General features: G+C 44.6%; 1 protein-coding gene across 2 annotated transcripts; it reads right to left on the bottom strand.

Moving 5' to 3' along the window:
- Positions 1–3,518: 3,518 nt before the first annotated feature.
- On the bottom strand, positions 3,519–23,931 carry LOC139750166 (uncharacterized). Of its 2 annotated transcripts, none has more exons than XR_011713092.1 (2): positions 23,553–23,695; positions 3,519–3,683 (listed from the first exon to the last, which is right to left on the bottom strand). XR_011713092.1 is itself a non-coding variant. In XM_071664533.1 (2 exons), the coding sequence occupies exons 1-2, from the start codon at positions 23,914–23,916 to the stop codon at positions 3,765–3,767; spliced, it is 633 nt and encodes a 210-aa protein (XP_071520634.1). In that variant the 5' UTR covers positions 23,917–23,931; the 3' UTR covers positions 3,519–3,764. The 2 variants fall into 2 exon arrangements, 1 of the variants encoding a protein (XP_071520634.1); XM_071664533.1 differs by having other exon boundaries at positions 3,519–4,033; positions 23,553–23,931.
- Between the last annotated feature and the right edge of the window lie 3,674 nt (positions 23,932–27,605).

The following is a 27,605-nucleotide window of genomic DNA, read 5'->3' as shown; positions in this document are numbered from 1 at the left end:
ACTTATACCAGGGGACAGGTATATCCACCCACTTATACCAGGGGACAGTATATCCACCCACTTATACCAGGGGACAGGTATATCTACCCACTTATACCAGGGGACAGGTATATCTACCCACTTATACCAGGGGACAGGTATATCTACCCACGGGGAGTGGCATGAAGGCCCGGGAGGAGTATGACGGATCGGAGAGGGCATGATGGGCAGGCACGGCAGCATGATGGGTTGCGAAGAACACGAACACTCAGGAGGAGCATGATGGGTCGGAAGAAGCATGAAGGGTTGGCAGGAGCGTGGTATGCTAAGAGGAGAATGAAGGGCGAGGAGGAGCATGGTATATGGGGAGGAGTATGATGGGTCGGGAGGGGAATGAAGGATGAGAAGGAGCATGATAGGTCTCAAGGAGCATCGTGGATGGGGAGGAGCATGATGGGTCTAAAGGAGCATTGTAGATCAGGAGCATGATGGGTCGGAAGGGATATAGGGGGACAGGATGGTAGATGGTGGGCCGGGAGGAGCATAAAGTGTCAGAAGAAGCAAGATCAGTCAGGAGGAGCATGATAGGTCAGGAGAAGCATGGTGGGTCAGGAGGAGCATGATGGGTCAGGTGGAGCACGATGGGTCAGGAGGAGCATGATGAGTCAGGAGGAGCAAGAACGGTCAAGAAGAGTATGATGGATCAGGAGGAGCATGATGGGTCAGAAGAAGCATGATGGGTCAGGAGGAGCATGATGGGTCAGGAGGAGCATGATGGGTCAGGAGGAGCAAGATCTGTCGAGGAGTATGATGGATCAGGAGAACCATGACGAGTCAGGAGCATGATGGGTTAGGAGAATGATGGGCCAGAAACAAGACTAGTTAGGAGGAGCATGATGGGTCAGGAGGAGCATGATGGATCAGAAGACCAGTCAGGAGCATGATGGGTTGTGAGGAGCATGGTGGGTCAGGAGAAGCATGATGGGTCAGGAGGAGCATGATGGGTCAGGAGCATGATAGTTCAGGAGCAAGATCGGTCAGGAGGAGCATGAAATGTCAGGAGAAGCATGATGGGTCAAGGGGAGCATGATGGGTCAGGAGCATGATGGGTCAACAGGAGCAAGATCGGTCTGGAGGAGCATGATGGGTCAGGAGGAGCATGATGAATCAGGAGGAGCATGATGGGCCAGGTGGAGCATGATGGGTCAAGAGGAGCATGATCGGTAAGGAGGAGCATGATGGGTCAGGAGGAACATGAGAGGGCAGGAGGAGCATGATGGGTCAGGAGAAGCAAGATCGGTCAGGAGCATGACGGGTAAGGATAAGCATGATGGATCAGGAGGAGCATGATGTGTTAGGAGGAGCATGATTGTTCAGAAGGAGCAAGATCGGTCGGGAAGAGCATGATGGGTCAGAGGAGCAAGATCGGTCATGAGGAACATGATGGGTCAGGAGCAGCAAGATCGATCAGGAGGAGCATGATGCGTCAGGAGCATGATGGGTCAGAAGCAAGATTGGTCGGGAGGAGCAAAATGGGTCAGGAGGAGCATGATGGGTCAGGAGGAGCATGATGGGTCAGGAGGAGTATGATGGGTCAGGGGGAGCATGATGGGTGAGGAGAAGCATGATGAGTCAGGAGGAGCATGATGGATCAGGAGGAGCATGATGGGTCAGGAGGAGTAGGAAGGGGCAGGAGAAGCATGATGGGTTCGGGAGGAGCATTATGGGTCGGGAGGAGCATGATGGGTCAGAAGCAGCATGATCGGTCAGGAGGAGCATGATGAGTCAGGAGAAGCAGGATCGGTTTGGAAGAGCATGATGGTTCAGAGGGAGCATGATGGGTCAGAAGCATGATAAGTCAGGAGGAGCATGATAGGTCAGGAGGAATATGATGGGTCAGGATGAGCATGACGGGTCAGGCTGAGCACGATGGGTCAGGGGGAGCATGATGGGTGAGAAGCATGATGAGTCATGAGGAGCATGATGGGTCAGGAGGCGCATGACGGGTCAGGGGAAGAAAGATCAATTAGGAGGAACACGATGGATCAGGAGCATGATGAGTCAGAAGCAAGATCGGTCAGGAGGAAAATGATGGATCAGGAGGAGCATGATGGGCCAGAAGGATGATCGATCAGGAGGAGCATGAAGGGCTGGGAGGAGCATGATGGGTCCGGAGGATCATGACGGGTCAGGAGTAGAATGATGAGTCACAGGAGCATGTTGGGTCAAAAGGATTATGATGGTTTAGGAGGAGCATGATGAGTTCGAAGGAGCATGATAGGTCAGGAGTAGCACAGTGGGTCAGGAGGAGCATGATGAGCCAGGAGGAGCAAGATCGGTCAGGAGCATGATGAGACAGAAGGAGCAAGATTGGTCGGGAGGAGCAGTGATGGGTCAGAGCATGAAGACTTAGGAGGAGCATGATGGGTCAGGAGGAGCATGATGAGTCAGGAGCATGAGGGGTAAGGATGAGCATGACGAGTCAGGACTAGCATGATGGGTTAGGAGAAACAAGATCGTTTAGGAGGAGCATGATGGGTCAAGAGGAGCATGATGAGTCTGGAGAATAACTGGTCAGGAGGAGCATAATCGATAGAGAGAAGCAAGATGGGTCAGGAAGAGCATGATAGGTGAGGAGGTGCATGATGGATCAGGAGGGACATGATGGGACGACGGGAAGAGCATGATGGTTATGCGGAGCATGGTGGATGGGAGGAGCATGATGGGTCGGAAGGAGCATGGTGGATGTGGAGGAGTATGGTGGATAGGAGGAGCATGGTGGGTCGGGAGGATCATGAGGGGTGACAAGGAGCATGAGGGGACTAGGGAAGTCGTGGGGGATCCGTGGGAGCGTGATAAGATGGCACGAGCATCATATGATGGCTCGGGTGGGGAGATGAAGAAATTACAGGCTTAAGATGAAAGAAGGACATAACACACGGAAAAGATGCGAACGAAATAAAGAGACAGAGTTTTAAAGTCAGAAAAACAACTCAAAAGTACAAGGAGGAAGAGTTAAGGATTTCCGAAGAAATTATCGGATGAAGTTCGGACTGAGGGAGGAAAAAGAGGAGGTATGTCGACAGCCACTCAAGATGTGAGCGAGTGCCAGGCAGTGAGAGGGGCAGGAGAGCCAGGTGCCTGAGGGGGTAGACACCCAGATCGTAAAGACTGTACTGACAGGTCGAACTCAGCGGAGGGTTAATTCATATAACCGTCTGGATATGTGTTGAGAAGGCCTCCCAACACCAGTAGGAGAAGGCAAGTGAAGAAAACATATATATATATGGAATGGATAAGTGTAATGATTCCCTGTCTCACTGTGTTCTGGGTGGTTTGTCGGACCCTCGAACATGTAGTGTCCATACCTTCACGTGCCACTGGAACTTCTTCTCTGCGTTCAGTCGCCCGATGCCTATTAGGTCTTCGACTTGTCGGGGGTCGCCTCCCTGTTCGTGAAGTCGGCGGTGGAGTTGTGGTGGTGGTGGTGGTGGTGGTGGTTCTCGGGGGAGGAGGAGGAGGAGGAGGAGGGGTAGTTGTGGTGGTGGTGGAGGTGGTGGTGGTGGTGGTTGTGGTGGGAGGCTCAATGTAATCATAGCTGTCGTAGTCTACATAGGGAGGTTCTGTGCCATAGGGTGGGGCCTCAGTGAAAATGTCGTAAGGAGGGATTTCAGTATAATCATAATAGTCGTAGCCATCGTATTCTGTAGGAAGAAGAGGTGGGATGGTCGGCAGTGAGTGGGTGGAGGGATAGTTTTTTTTGGGGGGGGGCGGCGGCGGCGGCCTCACCTACCTGGACACACTGGGCAGCACTGCCCCAGGGGAATATACTGATTCTCGCACTCTATCTCCGGACACAGGACGCCGGCGCAGTTTTCGTCACAAGGCGTTTGTTCGCAAGTGACTTCGCCTCCGGCGCAGGTACATCGCGTGCAGTCATCAGGCGAGAAGGATTCCCCATCGGCGTACATCTGACCCTCAAACACGCACTCCGTGCTTCCCTCTCCGAGATCATTTACCTCACTATAGTCGTAATAATCTTCATATTGGTCTGCTGCAAAGAGAAAAAGGGAACGTTGCGTAGGAGGATGTCAAGCATCGCCATAGATCAGACAGTCTCTCCTGTATTCAGCTAACATTGCCCAGCAGAACAATTATTTTTAACAAAATTTGGATGACTGGTATCAACCATGCAGATTATCGAATGCTACTTCTAATGAATGGATGAACATGCTATTGTTCTGTGTCTGTGTATAAGCTTGACTCTCCATACAACTTTCCCTTTTACATCTTTGCCCAGACGTTGGACCGCACTGACCAGTGGTCCGCAAGTGTGTACGCGGCACCCCTGTGTTGTAAGCCGGTCTCTGTAGTACCGTTTTCTGTGGTATATACGGCTTGAGTGAGTGCTGCCCTGCGAGCTGAGACGCGTCAAGGTATCATAAAGGCTAGGCCGCCGCCACCCGTGCAGAAAATATTGCAATCTTAGACAAAATATATCAATAGTCTAATGATACGAGCAACTGTATTTATAGCCATTGAAACAAAATACAACAAGAAGAAATACCATATCATGGACTGAGAAACTTTTATACTTGAAAATTTAATAAATTTTGCCCTCTGTAGGCCAGCCATGTGCGGCATGCAAAATGTTGGGGGAAGTTGTATGCAGTGGTATGAAAGAGTCAGAGGCTAAACAATGGTGAAGCTTATTCAAGATTCCAGACACCAGTTACCATGCAACAAGGACAAGCATTAATAAGGCGTGATTCCAACGACAGAAGGTTTTAAAGATAATCCTGTGAAGGCCATGCAATAAATGATTTACATAATACAGAAAATAAATTAGTAGTCAGAGATTTTTTATTGCTCAGAACATTACTTTTTTATTATCTACTTTTAATTCATGCAACGAAGCTAATCTAATATCTACATTTATGATCAAGACTCATTTTACGCTTTGAGATAGCATTAAACACTTAATCCTCTAAATATCTACAGTACTTTCTAAAATCTATTTGGGAGGGGACATCATTAAAAAAAAGATAACTGTATTAGTGTTAGTAAAGTGCAGTTCATGTTTATTTCTATATTGGTAACTTTATACTAAGAGTGATGCACTAATGTTATTCCTTGAACTAAGATAATTTTACTGGAGAAACATCTGTACATGTGTTTACAGCAATCCTCTGAAATGTTTATGGAGGGAATTGTATCAGTGTTTTTATGCGTGGTGAAGGATGGGTTCAGACGAAGGCCCAGGTCCGTTTTCAAAACATCGCCAGCATATGAAGGGTAGCCTGTGGTGTGTTACGCTCACCATCACACTCATGGTTTATTTATGTGAGGAAGACTGTGTGTGTGTGTGTGTGTGTGTGTGTGTGTGTGTGTATGTGTGTGTGTCAGGTCTACACATTAACTGAGGTAGGCGAGTGTGAAGATAAAATGGTGGTACAGTTGAACGTGCATGAGGATCGTGTTTGAATGTTGAAGCAGCCAAGAGTGTAAGGTGGGTGGATGTCAAGGATAGGATCCGGGGTGCGACATCCCGGACCTAAGAGCTGAAGGACTAAAGATAGCAAACCATCAACTTCACTCAGCTGGACACACTCAACGCACTCCGCTAGACACAGTCAACACATTTACACTTCCAGGTCGTCTGTGAGACGCCAGCTAATGTCGTTGCTCCTAGCCTTGTACTTTTATAATGTTCTTTTTTCTGTCATAAAATCTAGCATAAGCTTCGTCATTTCGACACTTGATATATATATATATATATATATATATATATATATATATATATATATATATATATATATATATATATATATATATATCAGGGGGCTGGAAATCCTTCCCTCTCATTTTTGATTTTCCAAAAGGAAGAAGAAAGAATGGGGCAAGTGAGGATATTCCCTGATATCACTGATATTCCAAGTCAATATTGCGTTTCAAAATGTCAACTTTCGAACTGAAGAATAATCATCGACATGTAATCATTCAACTTGAAAAAAATTTAGGTGTCAGCATAGGAATAGTGTTTTAATGTCTTGACCACATCTGGACGCTAAGGGTACAACACGGTCATCCTGAACATTATCCAGAGTCTATGACAGACGTCTGACCCTCATTCACTGGCGACGTTGAGAATGCAGACCCCAAAATCCGAGAAATATGATGCCTCAGTAATCAAGCTGCGCTTCAGAACTCCCGTCCTGAATTAGTTACAGCTGGAAGGGATCTTAGTTACATGTTTGTGCGAGGTTGTAGCAGCTGTGGAAGTCGGTTGGCTAAATTGTTCTAGACAACATTATCTGCTCGGATTCATTTTGAGTGGAGGAAGTCTTTAAAATACTGAAATATTCAACAAAAGTCCATAGCAGTCACCCCCTGAACTCCATATGATAGGGAGGTAGTTATACTTAATAAGGGCGGGGGTCATTTTTTTTTTTTTGCATAGATTTTTGGAAGTTGAATTTTGTAATAATTTCCAGCGAAAAGGGTTATATAGGTCCAGAGGAAATCATGACACAGTGGATAACTCAGCTCAGACCAGAGATAATTACTGCCACAAAGTATCACTTCTAACGTAATAACATCATATCTAAAGTCTGGACGAGTTATACATCATTTACATGGAGCTGTGGTTTCGGTATATTACACATGACAGCTAAAGAAGGGATGTGAGCGGATGCGGCCTTTTTTTTTTTTTTTATGTTTCTGGCGTTAATTCGCTAACGCAAGAAACGGCGATGTAAAAAAAAAAAAAAAAAAAAAAAACTCCGAATCCTACTGTCAATAATCAGAAAATATATCAATACGTTTTCCCGTGAATCATGAATAAACATTTTAAGCTGTAATGGGCAAGCTGACACTAAACGCTTAGTAAGATATATCATCGAATTACATGTACTTACGATTAAGTTCACCTGCTATTTCATTAGGAAATACTGAACAAAACTATTCCTAGAACTATTTTGTTATTGTGGTTTCCTAGATATCAAATGGATACCCTTAAGTCCCACCATTTTCATTCACTGAAAATTGTATTTCAATAGACGAAAATGTTTAATTCTTAAAATATTTCTCAAGTTGCACCGTTGCATCCCTATCAGGTCTTCTGGGTATGAAATCAAAGAACATAATCACTTGCTAAACTGGGACGATCTTCACGTGATACATCCGCAGAGCCGCCAACTGCTGCCAATCACCTCAACAGATGGCAGCACTTCCTGGCTCCTCAGTGCGCCTTGGGTGTGGGCGGCTGATGACATAGCCAGGCACCACTCTTTTTTTTTTCTGAGTGTGGCACTCCTACCCCACCCACACGGCAGCCACAGAGTGGTATCCCAGTGCCTGTAGCGTCTGTTACTTAGAGTATCTAATGGATGTTTATATCATGAATGCTGCTGCGACAAAGGAGAGGAATGGGATAAAAGGCATGGAAAACACACTTGCATGTCCCAGACGCACGCACATACTAAAGTTATAGTCATGAACTGATATAATTACGCAAAAGTAGAGACTTTCATTTTCAGTTCTCAGCCGACGTGTTTTGAAAATTTGGGACGCGTGAGTAATATTACATCGGATGGCTTTAACGTGTGTGAGGCTTCAAGAAAGAAAGGCGAGTAGGAGGTGGTGGTCTGGAAGCGATCCTAAAAGTTCCTCGCAACGAATTAACCTGAGAAACATAACCAGCCAGTGACACGTAGTGCTTCACTTGGCGAGGTTGTGTGGGGATGTCTCGTGTCACGTCTGGCCTGGCACCGAGCTGGTCCTTGCGACCCCTGATGCAGAGGACGAACCTAGCACCAGGCAGAGCGTGGGAGTCAGACAGGCGGCCTGGGAGGGACGTCCCATGTTACACTTGATACATACGGAATAGGAAGGGATGGAAGGGCAAGAGAGATGACGTTGGTATCTGATAACGATACGAAAAGAAAGGAATGCGTAGAGGGGAACAGGAGAGAGAACCATGATGACGTCAGGAACATAGTGTCTGTCAAGCTAACTCGAGGAGTGAGAGGTCTGGGGGCGGGTCCCGGCCGACCCCACCCTTTTATCAACTTGGTCTGCTACGCTCGTTGAGATTCCTCTGTGTTTAGAAGGCCACTTCTCTTCTGTCTCGCTCCTCTTCACAATATCTCCTCTCTCTATTCTCGAATTAAGAGTTCTTTGTTGATTCTGAAAACCTGATAGAAGTTGAGAGTCGGCTCTTAGTGAAATTATTACCCTTGCAGCCAGCAACTTGTGGGCCTTGAGGGTGTCGTTGAGATGATAAAATCTTGCGCTGCTAAAAGAGGGAATGTAACTCGAGGAGATTTGCTTAAAGAATGTTTATGATGTTTTGGCTAGGCTGCTGTAGCAGGTCTTGGTAAATAGAGCTGAGGAGACGCCGGAGTTCTCTTAGTGGTTACAATATGTCGCAATTTTTGGAATCTGGCAACTCGACAATATTAAACTTGTGCTGTGATTTATAGGGCGTTCTAAAACTCCGTGAATAGGACGGTACGACCCTTGAACAATAAGTATAGCCCTTGAGGATGACCCTTGGGTATGACACCGTGCATGACCTTGATCTGATCTGCAAGGATCAGGTCTGAGACCAGGGTATCGTACCCTAGGGTCGTACTGTTGTGCTCAAGCGTCGTGCCGTCGTGTTCAACGATCGTGCTCAAAAGGGTTAAACATATTCTGAGAGGTTACCAATGGGTCGCACCGGTGTGCTCAGGGATCGTACCCTTATGTTCAATGTGTTAAGGACACCATTATTACGGTGAAGAAGTTACAGTGGTTCTCTAAATGAAACTGGCTATTGTTTTCGCTTTTATTTAGCCGTTTTTCTTCAGGAGGGCCATAGCTTAAGCGCCTTCAGTGTTGCCATCAAGCGGTCACAATATCGAGGGGCAGACTGTAAACATATATGAAAAAAAAAATGCTTTTCCAACAGCCTTTCTGACATAAGCACGTCTGACCTAAACCGCAGAAACTTAATCTTATTCAAGAAACCCAGCTTACGAAAACAACGTATCCTAAAACCAACGAAATGAAACCAACATACCCTAAAAACCAACGAACCAAGCCCAATCAATGTCACCAATCTAAACTTTCTGTGTCAACTGAGCTAACGTACACCCTAGCTAAACCATTAATGAACCTAAACTAACTTGCTCTCACACTGGTAATAAATCTTTGTGCCTCACAGCAATTACTCTGTCTTTTGTTGGTCTGGCTGTGTCCCTGAGTGCCAGGGCCCGTCTGTAATGCCTCTCTTTGAGTGCCTCGAGGGGAGGGGAGGGAGTCAGAGCAAAAGCGAGATCGACAGGGAAAAGTGGCCGCACCAGGCAACAGGGAAGGTCCCACCAAGTAGCAGAGGAAGTTACAACACTTGGTGAGTTTGTTCACCTGCCTGGTGGATAGCAGCCACAGTCCACGAAAGGTTCGAGGATATCTATGTGGCTGCCCCGTTTTTTGTTAGTACATAACGTTATCGAACAACGGTCTCTATCGCCTGTCTGGGAATTAGATGTTAATGGATCAGACTTTTGCATAGTTTCAATAAAGCATACGAAGGATCTAACGCTCATACATCGGCAAAAGCTCTGGCCCATTAACATGGCCAAATTATTCTATGGGTTATAGAATAACGTTTTCTGTTGATATCAACGGACGTCAGACGAGTAAATATGAACGATATTTAAGGGGAAGCGTTTAGGACAATACTGCCCAGACCTAATGCTCGGCTCATCTTGACAAATATGTTTATCCAGCTAAAATAAAGATAACAGAAATATTTAGTCTCCGATAATCATACTCCCAAACGTTGCCAGCTTTCTAAGACTTCTCACACACTAAATTAAAAGAAACCCAATAATTTCATAAATTAGTGAGAAATGTTCAATTCAAAATTGATAATCACGTTTGGGTGGCTGACTCTTTTATCCGGGCTTTTGACGTATGAACCCCTAAGATCATTACTGCAGTCAATGTCAAACAACATCCACCACCCGAAAGACATAATATAAATACTTACCAGACTCCGCCTACTTTGGCGAGGCTGGATCATTGGGAGTACACTCTCGTCTAAGAACTAGCTCTAAGGGAGACTACAATTCTTTGCTTCTAAAAGTCATGATTTTCCGAAATGGTCATTGAGATCTCCATGGCTAGGTCGGTGTTCTCCCTCGTCAGTCACACTCAGTTCATTACACTTTTCTATACAAAAAAAATTTACTTCGACACTGGAACTTTTTTGTTGTCATTTTTTTCTTGTATGAAAACAGTCGATACAGAAGACATATATATATATATATATATATATATATATATATATATATATATATATATATATATATATATATATATATATATATACCGTAGCATCCAGTTTACACCGTAAAATCCCCAGCTGAACATGTAGTTGAGTGTTTCTAAGAACAAGGAAGCCTGTTCTGATGACACGTTCTATTTTAAACAATTACTGCGACACTAGAAAAGACTGCATCGTCCTTGTATGAAATACCGCACTCAGATCTGGAGAGAATCTAGCTCTACATACATACTTGACAGTTGAGAGTGCAGTAATTGAACTCGTCAACGCTCTCAGAATGTTTTCAAAACTTCGCTCAGTCCCAACGCAACGATTCTTTTTCTCTCTCGCTTTAGTAACATTACTTCTATTTCTATTTCCTTTGCTGGCTGCTTGATCATCCCACCATTAGCCAAGCCAGGCAGGATTCGGCAATCAATTGCGTCATGCAATACTGTTTGCTTGATGCCAACTGAACGTCTCGTCATTGTGATGTTCATTTCTAATCAGTTACCAGGAGGGTCTTTTCTTCTTCACGTCATTCCTTACAAATATGACCTACCCTCCTTTTTGAAAAGAAAAGTTTTGCAACTTTTCATAGAGTTCTTTGGCTATTGTTTTCCCATCTTTTCGTTTGCCCTTTTTACCCTTCAAATGATAAAACTTGATAACAAAACTCATACATCTAACAATAATCAAAACGAAAAATATTGACCCCATAACTTGCAAATACAACCTATTAGACAAGAGAATTTTACCTTAAATCTCAAAAGTCCATCGTTAAATACATATCAACAAAATATGATTATATACAAAAAAGCGTTAGTAACTATTTTTTTTTTCCATATGGGCCACATAACAGAGTATATCTTGCCTTAGAATGATCTTGAAGACCTGAAGGTGTTCAAGACTTTTCGATTGTTTTCCATAACTTGACTTTGCCTTAATGGCCCTGGTAGTCGATAGGCATGAAAACGCAAATAAACGAAACATTTTGTGTCATTTTATGTTTCAGATCTGGCTTAATAATGATCTCTAACAGTTGATCACCATATCAGGTACCATAGACACAGGCTATATAAACCAGACAATGATTTCTGTAACTTCTTGGTATAGTACTGATTCTAGTTTAACTATCTTAACTAAAACTGTTGGTTTAAGTAGTTGTTGAGGAATCTGGCGAGTGGTGGCAGGAATGGTGGCCAGTGTAAATGACCGTGGGGGAGGTCGCCAGACATGAGATCCCGTCTCGCCACACTCAACGCCCAGTATACTCCCCCACCCACCTGCCAGCTGCCCCAGCTGCTACAGGGTGGGGCTGCTGGTGGAGAAGTTGGGGGCGTGGGTGAGAGGAGAGGGGCTAGGGTGTGGGGAAGGCAAGTGGGGAGACAGGGAAAGGGGAAAGGAAGGGTGCATGAGACGGAAGTTCTGGGTGAGAGGAAGAGTGAAGTGAATGTGACAGTGCTCCGGATGCCCTGTCTTTTTGTGTAACTATAACATTACCTCGCTTAGCGCATGCCGAAGCATTTGTCTCCATCGTACAGCAGTAGACCTTACCTCTAGGGTTACATTCTAGCCCACACAACATATGGTCGACACAACATTGTTCCTGGGCCGCTTGTGCACTCTGTATCATCATCTACTGAGCCATCGCTCACACAATAGGAAGGAGCTTACAATGCTATATTCATTTTTCTACGTCAAACAGTATTAAGGCAGTTACTCCAACGCTCTTGAGCGTGCGTCTGCTTACACACACACACACACACACACACTTGAAGAACTGGCGGAGTTATCTACAGATATGAACACAATAATATTTGATTTCTTCAGGACAAACAAACAGTTTTATGCATCGCTCTTTTAAATAACATTTTGAAGTAAATATCGCCATGAAAGTTTTTGTTGGTTTGTTTATGTCAGACGATGGAAAAAAAAAGATGCATCAAAGAAAACTAAAAATCTTGCAAGGGATACTCTTTAAATTACAATGGCAGTGACTCCAATCTTCTCAAAACATTTGTTTTACTTCTTATGATAACGATAAGAATATCATAGTAATCATACTGTCATATATCTAGCAATTCATTACCACCAACAGACTTGTGGGTCTGATAATCTAATATGGATACGAATGAACACACAAAGTACTTCATCTCCGAACCAAACTATCAGCTAACATTTATTGGAAAGGCTTTTGGGATTCCCTTCATATATCAAGAGAAGTTGATACCCTTGAGCTGAATATTTTCGATGGGTCAACCATGTAAGGTATAGCCAAACCCTTCGGCTCGGTTCCTTTATCAGTTGTCTACGATATTGATGCGAACCAAAAATATTGTACAAAAGATGTGGAACAATTTACACACACACACACACACACACACACACACACACACACACACACACACACACATATTATATATATATATATATATATATATATATATATATATATATATATATATATATATATATATATATATATATATATATATATATGTGTGTGTGTGTGTGTGTGTGTGTGTGTGTGTGTGTGTGTGTGTGTGTGTGTGTGTGTGATCCCGCATGTTCTTGCTGCTCGTGTTGACAGAGAAAAAGAAATCTGTGTCCACGTTATTAGTCAGTGGACGTCTGTGCCTCAGCAAACGTCTGCAAGGCGTGTCAATAGACCTATCCATTGTTGTGTCGCTAACATGCGGACACATGTCACTGACGCAACGGACGCATGTCGCTGACAACGGACTCACATAGCTAGCACAACGGACGCACAAAGCTGACGCAACGGACGCATGTAACTGACGAAACAGAGGTATTATGGCTGACACAATGGATGCATGTAGCTGACGAAAGGAACGCATGTAACCGACAGCGGACACATGTAACTGACATAATGGACGCATGCAGCCAACACCACGGACGCATGTAGCATACATCACGGACATATGTTGCCAACACCACGGACGCATGTTATCCAACGGACGTACACAGACTAGGGCAATGTACGGCGCTCAGGGTCAGGACGTACATGTCACGTAGCCAAACATCATTAACAACAACAGCAGTGCCAGAAGACGCGGACTGGGGGTGGAGGTGGTGGGTATGCGGGCCTGTAACACGTGTGAGTGAGTGGAGGTTGTTGGCGGCGGGAGAGTTGGGGGGGTTGGGGGTGTTGGAGGAGAGAGAGAGAGAGAGAGAGAGAGAGAGAGAGAGAGAGAGAGAGAGAGAGAGAGAGAGAGAGAGAGAGAGAGAGAGAGAGAGAGAGAGAGAGAGAGGAGTGGGAGGGGGGAAGACATCAACTAAGTTAGTGGAGTGATGGCCTCACAGGGTGTCGACATGATCTGCGACAAGACAGGTACGTTGTTACTTTACCAAGGCAGCCATGTAAGGGCTAGACTGGGTTGTCCATGTTTCATTATTCAATGTATTTTATACAATTCTTCAACTGTCTCCAAGGGAGGTCTCTCTGGGAGCCATCTGCTTTTGATATTTCGGTTTCGGCCGTGATTTAAAGACAGTGTTGGCTGATAACCTCGTCATGGACCATCATACCTCCTATAATTCTGTCCCATTCCCATATGATCATATATCATATACACTAGAGTGACTAGCGGTACGTGTGAAGGACCAGACGCAAGCAAGCAAGCAAGATTACATGTGTAATGACCTATTGGTTGATACTTATTCTGGACGACATGGGGAGGGGAGTTCTACACTCGTCGGGCCCCATCTCTTGTATGCATGTGTGCGGGGGGAGGCGGGGGCACCACAGCAATAAGTCACATACACACACACACATCATGCTTAACTGCTCTGGTATGGGACGCTGGGGCAAGTCTCTCGCTCCACTAACCCGGGAGGGCAGGAGAAAGATACAGAGCAACAGACGAGCGAGGAGCGAGGCAGCAGAAACAGAAGAACGGTAATATAATTGATTAAAGTTGTAGGAGGTTGTAAGCAGTAACAACAGTAGTTGTAGCTGTAGCTTCTGGAATCAACGGAGTTGTAGTCATAAAAGATGTGTGATGTCAGTAGTATTATTGGTGGCAGTAGTAGTAGTCGTAGTAGTGGTGGCCCATGTAGTTACAGTATTCAAGCTGTAGTCACGAAAACAGCAGCAGCAGCAGCAATAGTAGTAGAAGTAGTGTAGTAGTAGTAGTAGTAGTAGTAGTAGTAGTAGTAGTAGTTGAGGGAAAACCTAGTGAGAGGGGGGGGGGGAGATAAGCTTCAGTGAGAAAAAGAGCGTATCACAAGTGGGAGAGAGAGTAGGGGAGGATCACCATTGAGAGGGAGGGAGATGCTAACCAGAGAGAGAGAGGATGATAACCAGGGAGAGGATGATAATCAAGGAGAGAGAGGATGATAACCAGGGAGAGAGAGAGAGGGGGGGGGGGAGACTACGTCTAAGAGTGACTCAAGTGACATTAAACACAGTAAAGGTCGAGGCAAATTTAAGAAATGAGAGAAGATCCATAAACAGACATTGTTTACTACAAAGAAAAAAAACCTGAAAAGAGAAAACGGAGGAGAACCAAGTGTAAGAAAATGGTGTCTCGAGAGCATCAACTATTTTTGTTACTGTGAGGGCAATAGGAAGCCTAACACAAACAATATCAAGAAGAAAATCGCAACGTAATATTTCTTAAGTATGCTAGAGATCGTGGTACGAGTAACGACACACAGCCACCGTAGTTACGACCACAACTTCAAAGAATGTCAACCTTGGCCTTTACATTACAATGGAGAATTAACGCCAAATTGGCGCTCGCGTCCAACCCACCCCTACCCCAACACCCCCTCCCCTAAGGGGGACGACTCAGGTTAACAAAGACGAACGTTTGTGTCGTTCGAGAGTTACGATCATGCGAATTTATAACTTCATAAGAGAGAACTGTAAATCTCTAGGCTTGAGAGGTGGCGTTGAAGAAGGAGAAACGGTAACTCACAAAAGAAGGATTTGACTTAAGGAAGAAGTGAGGTGGGGGAGTTGGAGTACATATACCGGGACCCGTGCAAAAGGACAGAATCTAAAGACAGAGACGAAATATCAGAAAACGTGAATAATTATGGTATGATGTAGATAAAGATAGAAAACAACTCAAGTATGTTGTCTGATGAGAGAGAGAGAGAGAGAGAGAGAGAGAGAGAGAGAGAGAGAGAGAGAGAGAGAGAGAGAGAGAGAGAGAGAGAGAGAGAGAGATTCAGTGACGAGGGTGGAGGCGAGGCAGACGTCTGGGGACCTACTGGTTGGTGGTGACGGCTCTAAGTGGTGGGTGGTGGCATAGCTCCCCACACTGATCAAACACACACACACACACACACACACACACACACACGTGCAAAGACCACTGAAGAATCAATCATAGATCAAGGTTTTGGTATAGACAGATGCGAGTCCAAGACGGTGCCACAGTAGACCAGACGAGGAGACGTAAACCGAGTCAAAAGCAAACAAGAAAACCAGAGTTTGTATATCGCTTGCAAGACACTCGATCGTGTACTTAATCCGGATTGGAGCTGAGGTCATCCTATCCACCACACTTGTCCCGCCTGGTTGGCCACTCACAGCAGTCATGAACAGCTCCAAGTTGTTTTTTCCCCGTTTTTTTTTTTTTTTTTTGAACTCGAATGACATCAAGCCATGAGTTGGTCTTCCATGGTGACTTGAATTTACGATGATCCTCCACATACATCTATCTCTATCTAAAATCGTCTTTGCAAATCGGTGCATCAAAGTGGCCTGCACAGACCGATGTCTCCAGACGTTTGAACCCTGGCGAAAGCAAAAAAAAAAAAAAAAAAAAAGTCACATTTATCTTGTTCCTAGCAACTAGCCTGTAATACCCTTCAAGTCTCAGGACATACTAGACACAATACAACCGCACGACTCATTTATGTCAATGAGGTAACGTAGCGGGCAAGAAAATAAGTGACACACGCCGCAATTGCCTGCCAGACAGAGACAGACTGCAGGTTGCCGCCGCCCACTGACTATCATTTGTCTGAAGGCCAACCAACAGACCGTTGCTTGTTCAACGACAACGAATTGATACTTTAGTGACCGCTCTATTCCCCCCCTCCCTCCCCCCGACATTGCTTTGGTATGATACACGACTATTAACCTAACTTAACATTACATGTTTTGATGTATACGAGAATTGACATTTGCAAAACGAAAGTATACAAGGAAGACCTCGCTAACAATAGCACGAATTATACCCATATTGGACCCAAAGCTCTCATATATATATATATATATATATATATATATATATATATATATATATATATATATATATATATAATATATATATATATATATATATATCATTAACGAAATGAATATTCTCGAGGCCTGTATCGTCTTTGATTTGGATTGTTTTCCCTGTAGTATTAAAGTCTCTAACTGGAACGTCATCCTCGACGTATCGTTGACATTTTGAGTTTACTCAACGCTCTACTACATCATAATTCTGAACACCAGATACCTTTATAGAAACAAAACTTTTGTCCATCATTGTACTGTTAAAGATGTCTGGGAAAACTACCTCAGGCATGAACCTCCAAAAATGAATAAAGATATCCAGAAAGGCAAATAGTTAAGGCATCAACAGAGAGCCGCTTTGCTAGGCTTGGTACAGTTGATCCCCGCGGCCTTGTCGGCCCGACTCCAACCTCATGGATTAAACGATGCCAAACAAACACCACGCGCTGCCCGACGCGCCCTAACTCGTGAAAGGTCACATGAAGGCGGGTGCCACGTCTCCTTGGGTTCATGTCCCTCCCTCAAGGAGGAGCAATAGCCCCAGGGACTGTGTCTCCAAGTGCTAGAGGAGTGGCAGGAGGTGGAGACCTCCGAGGGGACATAGCTTCTAAACCCATCCAAATGTCTCGGTTGTTTTCTACCCTTATGCCTCACGCAGATACAGCTGCCTATCCTAACTGATCTCCGGTAAGTTTGATCCTTATGAGCGCGAGGTGTGAGGGGAGGGAACGAGGAGAAGGGGGCGGCGGCCTGAGGGGTCGTGGGCGGCCACCAAGCCAGGCACAAGGTCTCGTTGTGCAGGCAGTCCCCGTCATAACAGCCGCCTTCCCCACCACATCCCACACCACAACACAACACAAAATTGAACACCACACGCCACTTGTGAGTATATATCTAATGATAATATTTTTAATTAAGGCACAAGTATCTGGTTTCTCCAGATACAGGAAAATAAATACATAAACGGAATAATGACCCTATTAGTTCGATATTCAGGAAATACACAACTAAAAGTTGATGACAGCAAGCAGCTCTGCTGGCAATTATGTAACTGATACATTCATCTCTGGGTTCTCGTCCATGGCTGAAGCTTATACCAATTAACGTTTATCTCCTGTTTATCATCTTACTATGACAATGTTTTTTTTTCTTTTTTCTTTTTCATAACAATTTAACTTAATGATTAACTATATTCCTTGTATACATGCACAAAAGTTGACCAATTTGTGAATGATTCTGTTCGAAAATGAGCAGCAGGCAAACACAAACGCCTTTCATAATTAGCTACATATTCATGAAGTATCATGTTTTATTAGGATATGAATAATATAAACAGTTTATGCATGGCGTCTCGCTGGTGCATTAAACAGAGAAGCAAATGGAGTCGAGGGAGTATTGGCTTAAACATGAAGTGATGTAGCTATTCACCGTTGCACGTGGGTCCTCGAGGATTCAAGATAGAATTCAAGAGTCGTCAGTCGTAATACGACTTGGGGTCACTTTTCAGTTGCCCCGAGCACAGGCACGCGTCAGTGTGGCGAGTGGGTCAGAGGGGGAGGGATATTGGCTTAAAGAAAAAGTGCCCCAGCCATTTACAGCTGCATGTGTAGTAGTGTCCAGGATTCGAGAGAGAATGCTCAAGTCATCAGTCTTAATTGAGTGCGACGCAGGAGCAGCGTGCTGGTCCAAGCCTTCCCCTTCCACTCCATGACCTACGCCCTTGTGTCCTCTAACCCACACATGCCACTTAATCCTCACAGCTCTCTCTCCCCTCACAACACGTCACCCACGCTTTAAGACTGTCTTTAAAAGGTTAAGTGGAATTTTTTTTACTTCTTCTGTTGTACAGTTTAACGGATTTATATCAATATCTGCCGTGCGTGAAGTGTTGTATATTTTCATCTTGTTGACTTTCGTTTGTGGGCGTATATATATGTATATATCTTGAACTGTACTCTCCGTTGGAATTTTGTTGGTGCAGAAATTGTCGGTGACGCCGTGAAAAATAGATACTAAAAGAACACAGAAATGAAACAGTTGCCAAAGGCTTGCGAAGCAGAGGACTGCGAACCACATCATCATAAGGATGAGCTGGTCAGTTCATAATCTTATATAAAGGACGAGACCTCCTTACTCGATGGTAAACTACAATTTTGCAGTTTCGATTCTGGTGTGATTATGGCATCCATGAAACAGAGCCATGAGGGTAAACATGGTCGTTGACTTTTCCTTGTATAAAGAATGAAGGCTTTTATGGTGTGTCTGAAGTTGAGGTGACTGACATTCCTCTTGAATGAATAATAAGTATCTTGGGTAAACTAAAAAGGAAAAAAATCTCTCCTGACGCAGCTATTTGTTTTTCGGGGATGCACACACACACACACACAAATATGATTCTTATGCCAGCTAGCACCACTGTCACACCAGACAACCTCATACAAAACTCCTTTTAGAACACCAAGCCTTTTACCATATTCCTTTCCTTCTCTTTTTCTTTCTCTTCCTAGCCATTCTCCCAAGAACTTTACAGAATTCCCAAATTCCTTTAGCTTCTTAAACTCATCCCTTCAGCCGCTAATTAAGACAGATATTCATAGCTTGATATTTAGCCACCTGGATCTGGAAAAAAAATATTAGATTTTCTTTTTAGGTGTGTGGAAACCGAGACGGTTAGGGGTGTTTTGTGATGATGGCGTTAAGGCCGTGTTGGGTTGGCAGCAGCTGGCGCGAGTGAGAGGCGTTGCGTTAAACATTAATATTCAGCAATGTGGATGCATTTTCCTCTACGCTTTGTAGAAAACTTCGAATTTGTCTCTAGTCTGAATTATGAGATTTCAGAAAACTCTCACTTTCGTAATAACTTCAATTTTGGGTGGATGGTTTAGACTGAAATACTGTTGGAGAACGTAAGTTGATTTTCAGGAATATCAACAATCTGTGTCTAGAATGTGTCCCGTGGAACATGCAAACCGACTGATTGTCTTGCTGCATAATCCACTAATCAAAACTGGGAGAACAGTCTGAATCAACATTTTGTCCAAATGCAAACTGCTCTTCCATAGAACTACCAACATCGTAGTCTCGCACATTTACAGCAACGTCTGTGGAATAAATGAGTGTCTTGAACAGCACCGTATCTCCTCGAATAGCCTATAACTCGACCTTGTGTTGAGAGGTTCAAATAACATGATTGAGAATATATTTTGGGTCAAGCAAAGTGATTTAGACTGGCATGCGGCAGAACAGTTTAAATTGGTTTATGGTGGTTTAAATTGATGTGCAATACTTTGAAGGTTTAGAAGTTTATTGTGGCGTTTTGCAGTTGAAACTGCGTCTAGCACCACGGATTTAGATGAGGTTTGAAAAATAAGCTACAACTTTTATACTTTATAGCTGTTTAAAGTAGAGAAAGAGAATAATCCTTAAACTTAAGAAGTATCTTCTAGCGTTGTAGAATATAGAGTAACTAAGATTAAATTATCATCTTTTAAGATTTTTTAACAAGCACAATCTATTTGAATATTTATTGTATGCAAACAGTAGCTTACTATATAGACATTCATTCTAGTGTTTTGTGCAGAAGTATGTTTGTAGTAAAGTTTATAGTTGACAGGAATATGTATTTAGTCTGAAGTATTCATGGAGTCCAGCGTTTCTTTCCAGTGGTAGAATATAATAATAGAATACGAGCCGTTGGAGATTAGATTTTTCCCCTGCTCATATTCATCATCTATCAGGATATTACATTTCCAAGAAAACTTGCCGATAGAATAGTTAAGTCATTGCCCTCAACATATCGACAGTTGGTCCATAGTGTGAGCTATGATAGAAAATGTATCGTCAGATGCTTGGTGATGTTTGATGGAAGACCCAGCCATTTGGCAGTGAGAGGAGGAAGATCTGCGATGTTTGGAGTGAGCGTTGCTGCAGGGGGACAGTGGACCTAACACTGAGTGTGTATGTGCGCTGATGACTTAGAAACATGTGTCACTAATGGTGAGAGGTGTGTGTTATTGATACCGTGATGATGAGAGTTGTGTGTTACTGATATACTGATGGTGAGAGGTGTGTGTTACTGATGTACTGATGGTGAGAGGTGTGTGTTACTGATGTACTGATGGTGAGAGCAGTGTGTTATCAATGTACTGATGGTGAGAGGTGTGTGTTACTGATACAGTGATGGTGAGAGTTGTGTGATATTGATACGGTGATGGTGAGAGTTTTGTGTTACTGATATACTGATGGTGAGAGCAGCGTGTTATTGACGTGATGATGGTGTGTAGTATTGCGTTACAGATACTGAGCGGTATGTGATTGATGTACTGATATCAAGCGGGGTTGCTGATGTGTTAATGGTGAGACTTGTGTAAAATTGATGTACCGATGATGAGAAGCGTGTTATTCGTGTATCAATAGTGAAATGCGTGTGTTCTTTATGATGTGAGGAGCGTGCTTTTAATACAGCGACGGTGAAAATTGTGCAGTTAATACATCGATGATGAGTAGGATATGTGGTTGTTTTGAAGATGTAGAGGAATGTGTGGAATGGTTGAGAGGGATGTGTTCCTGATGGTGAGAGATATGTGGTATTGATGTCCTGATGGTTAGAGGTGAGACCTAATGATAAAGAGACAATTGTAACAGTGTAGAAGTGAGACAATTATTTCCATGTGGTGGAGAGAAGCAGTTTGTTGTTTTCTCTGAGTGTAGTCATGGAAAAGTTCATGGAATACTTCTCTTGTATGGTCATAGGACATTTGTCTATCGAAGTCATGGAACAGATGTCTAGTGTAGTGGTCTGCTTGTGGTCATGGAACAGAAGTCTGGTATGGTCATGGAACAGCATTCTAGTGTGGTCATGAAACAGTGGTCTAGTATAGTTATGGAATAGTTGTCTGGTGTGGTCGTGGAACGGTAGTCTGGTGTGGTCATGAAACAGTGGTCCGGTATGGTCATGAAACAGTGGTTTGGTGTGGTTATGGAACAGTGGTCTGATAAAGTTATGTAACAGTTGTCTAGTGTGGTCGTGGAACAGTTGTCTTGTGTAGTCATGGAACAGTGGTCTGCTATGGTCATGGAACAGTTGATTGGTGAGGACATTAAACAGTGATCTGATGTGGTCATGGAACAGTTGTCTGGTGTGGTCATGGAACAGTTGTCTGGTGTGGACATGGAACAGTTGTCTGGTGTGGTCATGGAACAGTGGTCTGGTGAGGACATGGAACAGTGGTTTGGTGTGGTCATGGAACAGTTGTCTGGTGTGGTCATGGAACAGTGGTCTGGTGTGGACATGGAACAGTTGTCTGGTGTGGTCATGGAACAGTGGTCTGGTGAGGACATGGAACAGTGGTCTGGTGTGGTCATGGAACAGTGGTCTGGTGTGGTCATGGAACAGTGGTTTGGTGTGGACATGGAACAGTGGTCTGGTGTGGTCATGGAACAGTGGTCTGGTGTGGTCATGGAACAGTTGTCTGGTGTGGTCATGGAACAGTGGTCTGGTGTGGTCATGGAACAGTTGTCTGGTGTGGTCATGGAACAGTGTCTGGTGTGGTCATGGAACAGTGGTTTGGTGTGGTCATGGAACAGTTGTCTGGTGTGGTCATGGAACAGTGGTCTGGTGTGGTCATGGAACAGTTGTCTGGTGTGGTCATGGAACAGTGGTCTGGTGTGGTCATGGAACAGTTGTCTGGTGTGGTCATGGAACAGTTGTCTGGTGTGGTCATGGAACAGTGGTCTGCTTGTGGTCATGGAAAAGTGGTTGGGGTGGTCATGGAACAGTTGTCTGGTGTGGTCATGGAACAATGGTCTAGTGTGGTCATGGAACAGTTGTCTGGTGTGGTCATGGAACAGTGGTCTAGTGTGGTCATGGAACAGTGGTCTGGTGTGGTCATGGAACAGTGGTCTGGTGTGGTCATGGAACAGTGGTCTGTTGTGGTCATGGAACAGTGGTCTGGTGTGGTCATGGGACAGTTGTCTGTTGTGGTCATGGAACAGTGGTCTGCTTATGGTCATGGAACAGTGGTTGGGGTGGTCATGGAACAGTTGTCTGGTGTGGTCATGGAACAGTGGTTTGCTTGTGGTCATGGGACAGTGGTCTGGTGTCGTCATGGAATATTTGTCCCATGTGCCAGTGCGGTAATGGAACAGTTGTCTGTTATGGTCATGGAACAGTTGTCTATTATGGTCATGGAACAGTTGTTTGTTATGGTCATGGAACAGTTGTCTATTGCGGTCATGGAATAGTTGTCTGTTATGGTCATGGAACAGTTGTCTATTATGGTCATGGAACAGTTGTTTGTTATGGTCATGGAACAGTTGTCTGTTATGGTCATGAAACAGTTATCTGTTATGGTCATGGAACAGTGGTCTGGTGTGGTCATGGAACAGTGGTCTGGTGTGGTCATGGAACAGTGGTCTGGTGTGGTCATGGAACAGTGGTCTGGTGTGGTCATGGAACAGTGGTCTGGTGTGGTCATGGAACAGTGGTCTGGTGTGGTCATGGAACAGTGGTCTGGTGTGGTCATGGAACAGTGGTCTGGTGTGGTCATGGAACAGTGGTCTGGTGTGGTCGTGGAACGCCCGTCAGGTGTGCTCATGGAACAGTTTTCTGGTGGCCTTGGAAAAAATAGGTGTTGTAGTCATGGAACAGCTGACAGACGTGGTAATGGAATAGTGGTCTGGTATGGTCATAATACGGTGATCTGGTGTGTTAGTGGAACAGTGGTCTGGTGTATTAGTGCGGTCGTAGGTTAAGTGTACCAGGAGGGAGGACTTGGATCTATAACAGCCCGGTGATGGTGAGTGTATTGGTGGGTGCAGCAGGGTGTAAATTGAGACGGTGTGGTGGTGGTGGTGGTTGTGGTGAGAGTGTGGAATGAGAGGGTGTGGTGGTTGGAGTGTAGAATGAGAGGGCGTGGTTGAGAGAGTGTAAAGTAAGAGGGCGTGGGTGTGTGAGAGTAGAGTGAGAGGGGCGTGGGAGTGTAGTAGGGTACTCACCATCATAAGTATCGTAGTATGCTCCCTGTGGCTTGGGTTTGGGATCAGGCTCAGCTGCTGCCCAGGGTGCGAAGGCTGGGGAGAGCAGCAGCAGCAGCAGGAGCAGGAGGGCGGCGGGCAGCGGGGGTGGGACCCGCCCCATGGTGAGGGTGGCAGCGACCCGTGGGCAGCGCGGCTTCGGGGGCTGCTGCTGGTGTGCCGTCGGACCCTGGGGACCCGTGTGCCCGCGCCGGCTAACCAATCCGTACTGAGCCCGGCTCCCTATCGCACTCCTCCTCTCCTGAGGAACATCCCCACGCCCACCCTTGCCGCCCACTACACCCACACACACACCAACACCAACAACCCCCCCAGCATCAGTCATGTTCAACAGGTCAAACAACGAATCTTCAATATTTGAGACATTTCCTCGGCTACAAGAAAACAGGTCATTACCCTCACGCTTTTGAACTTAGGTGACCACGGTGCCGTACGACAATGTGGCACGTAACCACTGGCATTGTTGTACGGTTTAGGGTTGGAGAGGAGGTAGGGAGGGAGGAGGGGGGGAGTTGTCCCTGGGTTGTTTGGAGGAGGGGGTGGCGATGGGGAATGGTCCTTGTGGGTCATCTAAAACTGCTTCTCTAAGAATTTCCCTGTCTGTTGCATTCCTTACCGAAAGAATTTCATGAGACCTATTTAGAACAATTACTGAAACCCTCTACTCTTTACTAGAAGCCAGCAGCATAAGTCTCCATCAAAGCCATTACCCCTAGAAAGACATTATAAGCTTTAACCAACTTCGCAATCATCAGAACATATTCGTTTACCACACACATTGGTATGACCTCTTCGTATCATCATTTAACTCTGCTGTCATTAAGAGTTCCCTTGTTTAATCATACGAGGTGTTTCAGTGATAATGAAGTTGATGTTTGCGTAACAGGCGTGGCATCTGAAGGCAAGCTTATGGTGGGTACAATATATAGGAGGGTGACAGGTGGTCCGGGGGGGATCAAGGTCCCAAGGGATAGTAGTGATACTGACGTCGGTATTAACATGATAGGGGACGAGAGTACATCCCAACGCAACGTGTACAAGGTACAGGACAGACAGTGAGTAAGAAATTCAGCAGAGTTACACACAGACAACTGTGTGGTGGTTAGTTAAGAATGTTATATTTGTCCAAGTTTCCATTACCGTTGGTGTAGGGCACATAGTCAGGGGGTTGCCATAGGTAAGCACAGAACGGGCACTGGCCTACAATATACCGATGTAGTTGAGGGTGATAGGAAGGCCCTAAGGCTCCTCGCACTCCCGGTGAAAAAGGGAAGCAGTTATAAGAAAGACAAGCTATAATACAGTCGTATCGATAGTGAAATTCATAATACACCTATGAGCCCTTGTCCATCAGTTTTTAAAGTTACAAAGTTTCAACTTCTGTGTTAGATCTATTTCCCAACTGAGTATCATCTGCGAATATTGATATCTTGCAATGCAGCCCATCATCAATATCATTTATATGCAATGAAAAAAAAAGGTCCAAAATTGATCCCTATGGCACACCACTTGCTACATCTAACCATTGACTTGGCTTGACTATATCAGTCACTACTCGGCCTGTAAAGAGTTTAATCATAATATCTATAATTGTTAAGTCTTATATACCGGTTGTGAAAACGAGAGGAAAAGCTACAGCAAGAATTGTGTTGAGCTACGAACTGTAAACGAGGCATGAGACCTTAGTGTAATAATCTTTGGTGACCTAAGCCAAGTAAACAGTGCATAAAAGCAGGAAAAGGAGCAAACAAAATTATTGTACTCATAGATAGGGCTTCGAATTTAAGTCTAAGGAAATTACCTTCACTCTTTACAATTCGTTGATGTGTCCCCATCTTGAACACTGTGTTCAGATTTGGTCACCCGACATTAAAAGAAGACAGAAATAATGGAGAGATCACAGCTTTGAGCTATGAAAATGATTTCCGGACTGAGAAAAAAATTCTGAGACTCAACTAAACGACTTTAAATAGCTTACAAAAGACCTAATACAGGTATTCAAAATTCTCAAAAGCTTTGGTAATGGACAAACTTGTAGGTATACTATTCACTTCGAATAAGAAATATTTTTTCTTCAGTAGTTTGTTAACATAAGGAAAGACTTACAAGTTAGAGTAATTGAAAGCAGCGCCGCGGATACGTTTGAGAATAGACGATGAAGACTTTGTTTCAAGTCCATGACTAACAACAATCATGCCTCTTTATCTATATGAAAAGTGAAAAGTATACAGGTATCTTCCTTTAGATCATCTATATGCCTTTCTGATTTTGCCACACTGAGTTTCTGATTTCTACCACAATCACAATCAGTCTCAAAAGAACCAGTGGTTTGCTGCAGTTTGAATTCCTTTGTATATGTGATACAGTACATTCAAATCCAAGATTCGTAATGTTCAAATTTGACTGCTTTCCATAACTACATCAAGGAAGCTCAAAAGTATATCACATATTAGGCATACAATAATTCAGTGGTACCGGCACTGGTGATAATAGTGAGGAGTTCAGGTTACATCCAAATGCAAGGTTTATACTTTAGAGGATACGCTGTAACACTGACATTTCATGAGCCGAGTTACGTGAGGCAGTGCACAACTCATGCCATTCCAAACTCTGAGTGTGGGAAGGGAACATCCACAAGGGCATCTGAATTCGTTGAAGTGATCACAAAGTTCTCTGCACCTCAGGCCCAGAGGCATGATATCAGAGATTCTGGGGTCAGTCATAAATCAAATGTGTGTGTGTCCACCTGGCGCACGATACAGCCGACACATAGAATGCCTGGGGCTACAGGAAACTGTAACTTGTCAGATTATACCTGTGACCTTGACGTATTCTGGCGGTGACATCACACTGTCTGTTACAATTTCGATGCTTTTGCATACTGCTCTTTCTTGGGCCTCTCGCGATCTTTATGTTTCATACTGCAGTTATCAATTCCTTCAGCATCTATCTGCAGAATTACGTTATTTCGGGCCACTACGTTGGGGACGGTGCAGACTGTGGCCCCTGTCAGACAAGCGTAGTGGGAGGGCCTGGGAGCAGAGAAGCACTTTTGGCATGGGTATCAACATGGTCATGACGTTTAAGGTCCAACATGTGAGGATGTCGACAAGAGTCAGTTTTCACGATCAGTATCAGGCTTCAACAAGCTGGGATTAATAACGAGGGAACAGGTTCTTGGAGGCATTATACCAGCGCAGGCTCACAGACATCACCGTTCGTGGTTTATGTTACCATCACCCAGCGCCGCTGCCGAGAGCTGGCTGACCCGAGCCCTGGGTAAGGGCTGGCTTGTTATGGTACCCTAGGGCTGCCCCGGAGGAGGAGGAGGAGGAGAAGGAGGGAGGGATAATCTCCACAAAATTTGTTTACTACTCACATTTTCTGTTGTTCGGTCACTTTGTCAATATCTCTCAATTTCATTTTCCCCTCTATAGCCCCAGGAATTTTGTGACACCCGGTTTCCCTCGCCCTCTGGGTTAGCCTGCCGTCACCACTCATAACAGCACAGTTTTAAAACCCTTTACTTAAGCTACTTCCTTGTAGTATGTTTGTGTCCGTTGAAAAGTGGCATCCTTGTCCGCTAGATTATATGTGTCATTACTACCTATCAATACGTGAGCTTTATACCCAATCTGTGTTCCATGTTTGCTTAGCTGGTTCCATAAGTCCACTGTCTTGTTCTTGAAGACATCTTTTCGTAGATCCCACCTCACATCTCTTACTCAGTCTCCTGTTATGTTCTCTGGATCTTCAAGAACAGGTCAACACGAACATGAGCGCATCCCCCATACGGAATGTAAAGATGGTTATCATGTCTCTCCTTACCCTCAAGTGTGGGTAGCTCGAGGTCTTCCCTCCTCTCCTTACTTCATTTCACTTAATTCTGCCACCGTCGTTGTTGTGTTCCGCTGGACTTCTCCAGCAGTTTGGTGTGTTTCCTGCAGCGAGAAGACCCGGCTGCTGGAGCATATACCAGCTAGAATTGAACAAAATTCGTATCCATCTTGAGAA

This window comes from Panulirus ornatus, chromosome 1 (genome assembly GCF_036320965.1).
Source record: "Panulirus ornatus isolate Po-2019 chromosome 1, ASM3632096v1, whole genome shotgun sequence".
In the NCBI taxonomy this organism is placed as follows: Eukaryota; Metazoa; Arthropoda; class Malacostraca; order Decapoda; family Palinuridae; genus Panulirus; species Panulirus ornatus.
This window is presented reverse-complemented; position numbering and strand designations above follow the sequence as displayed.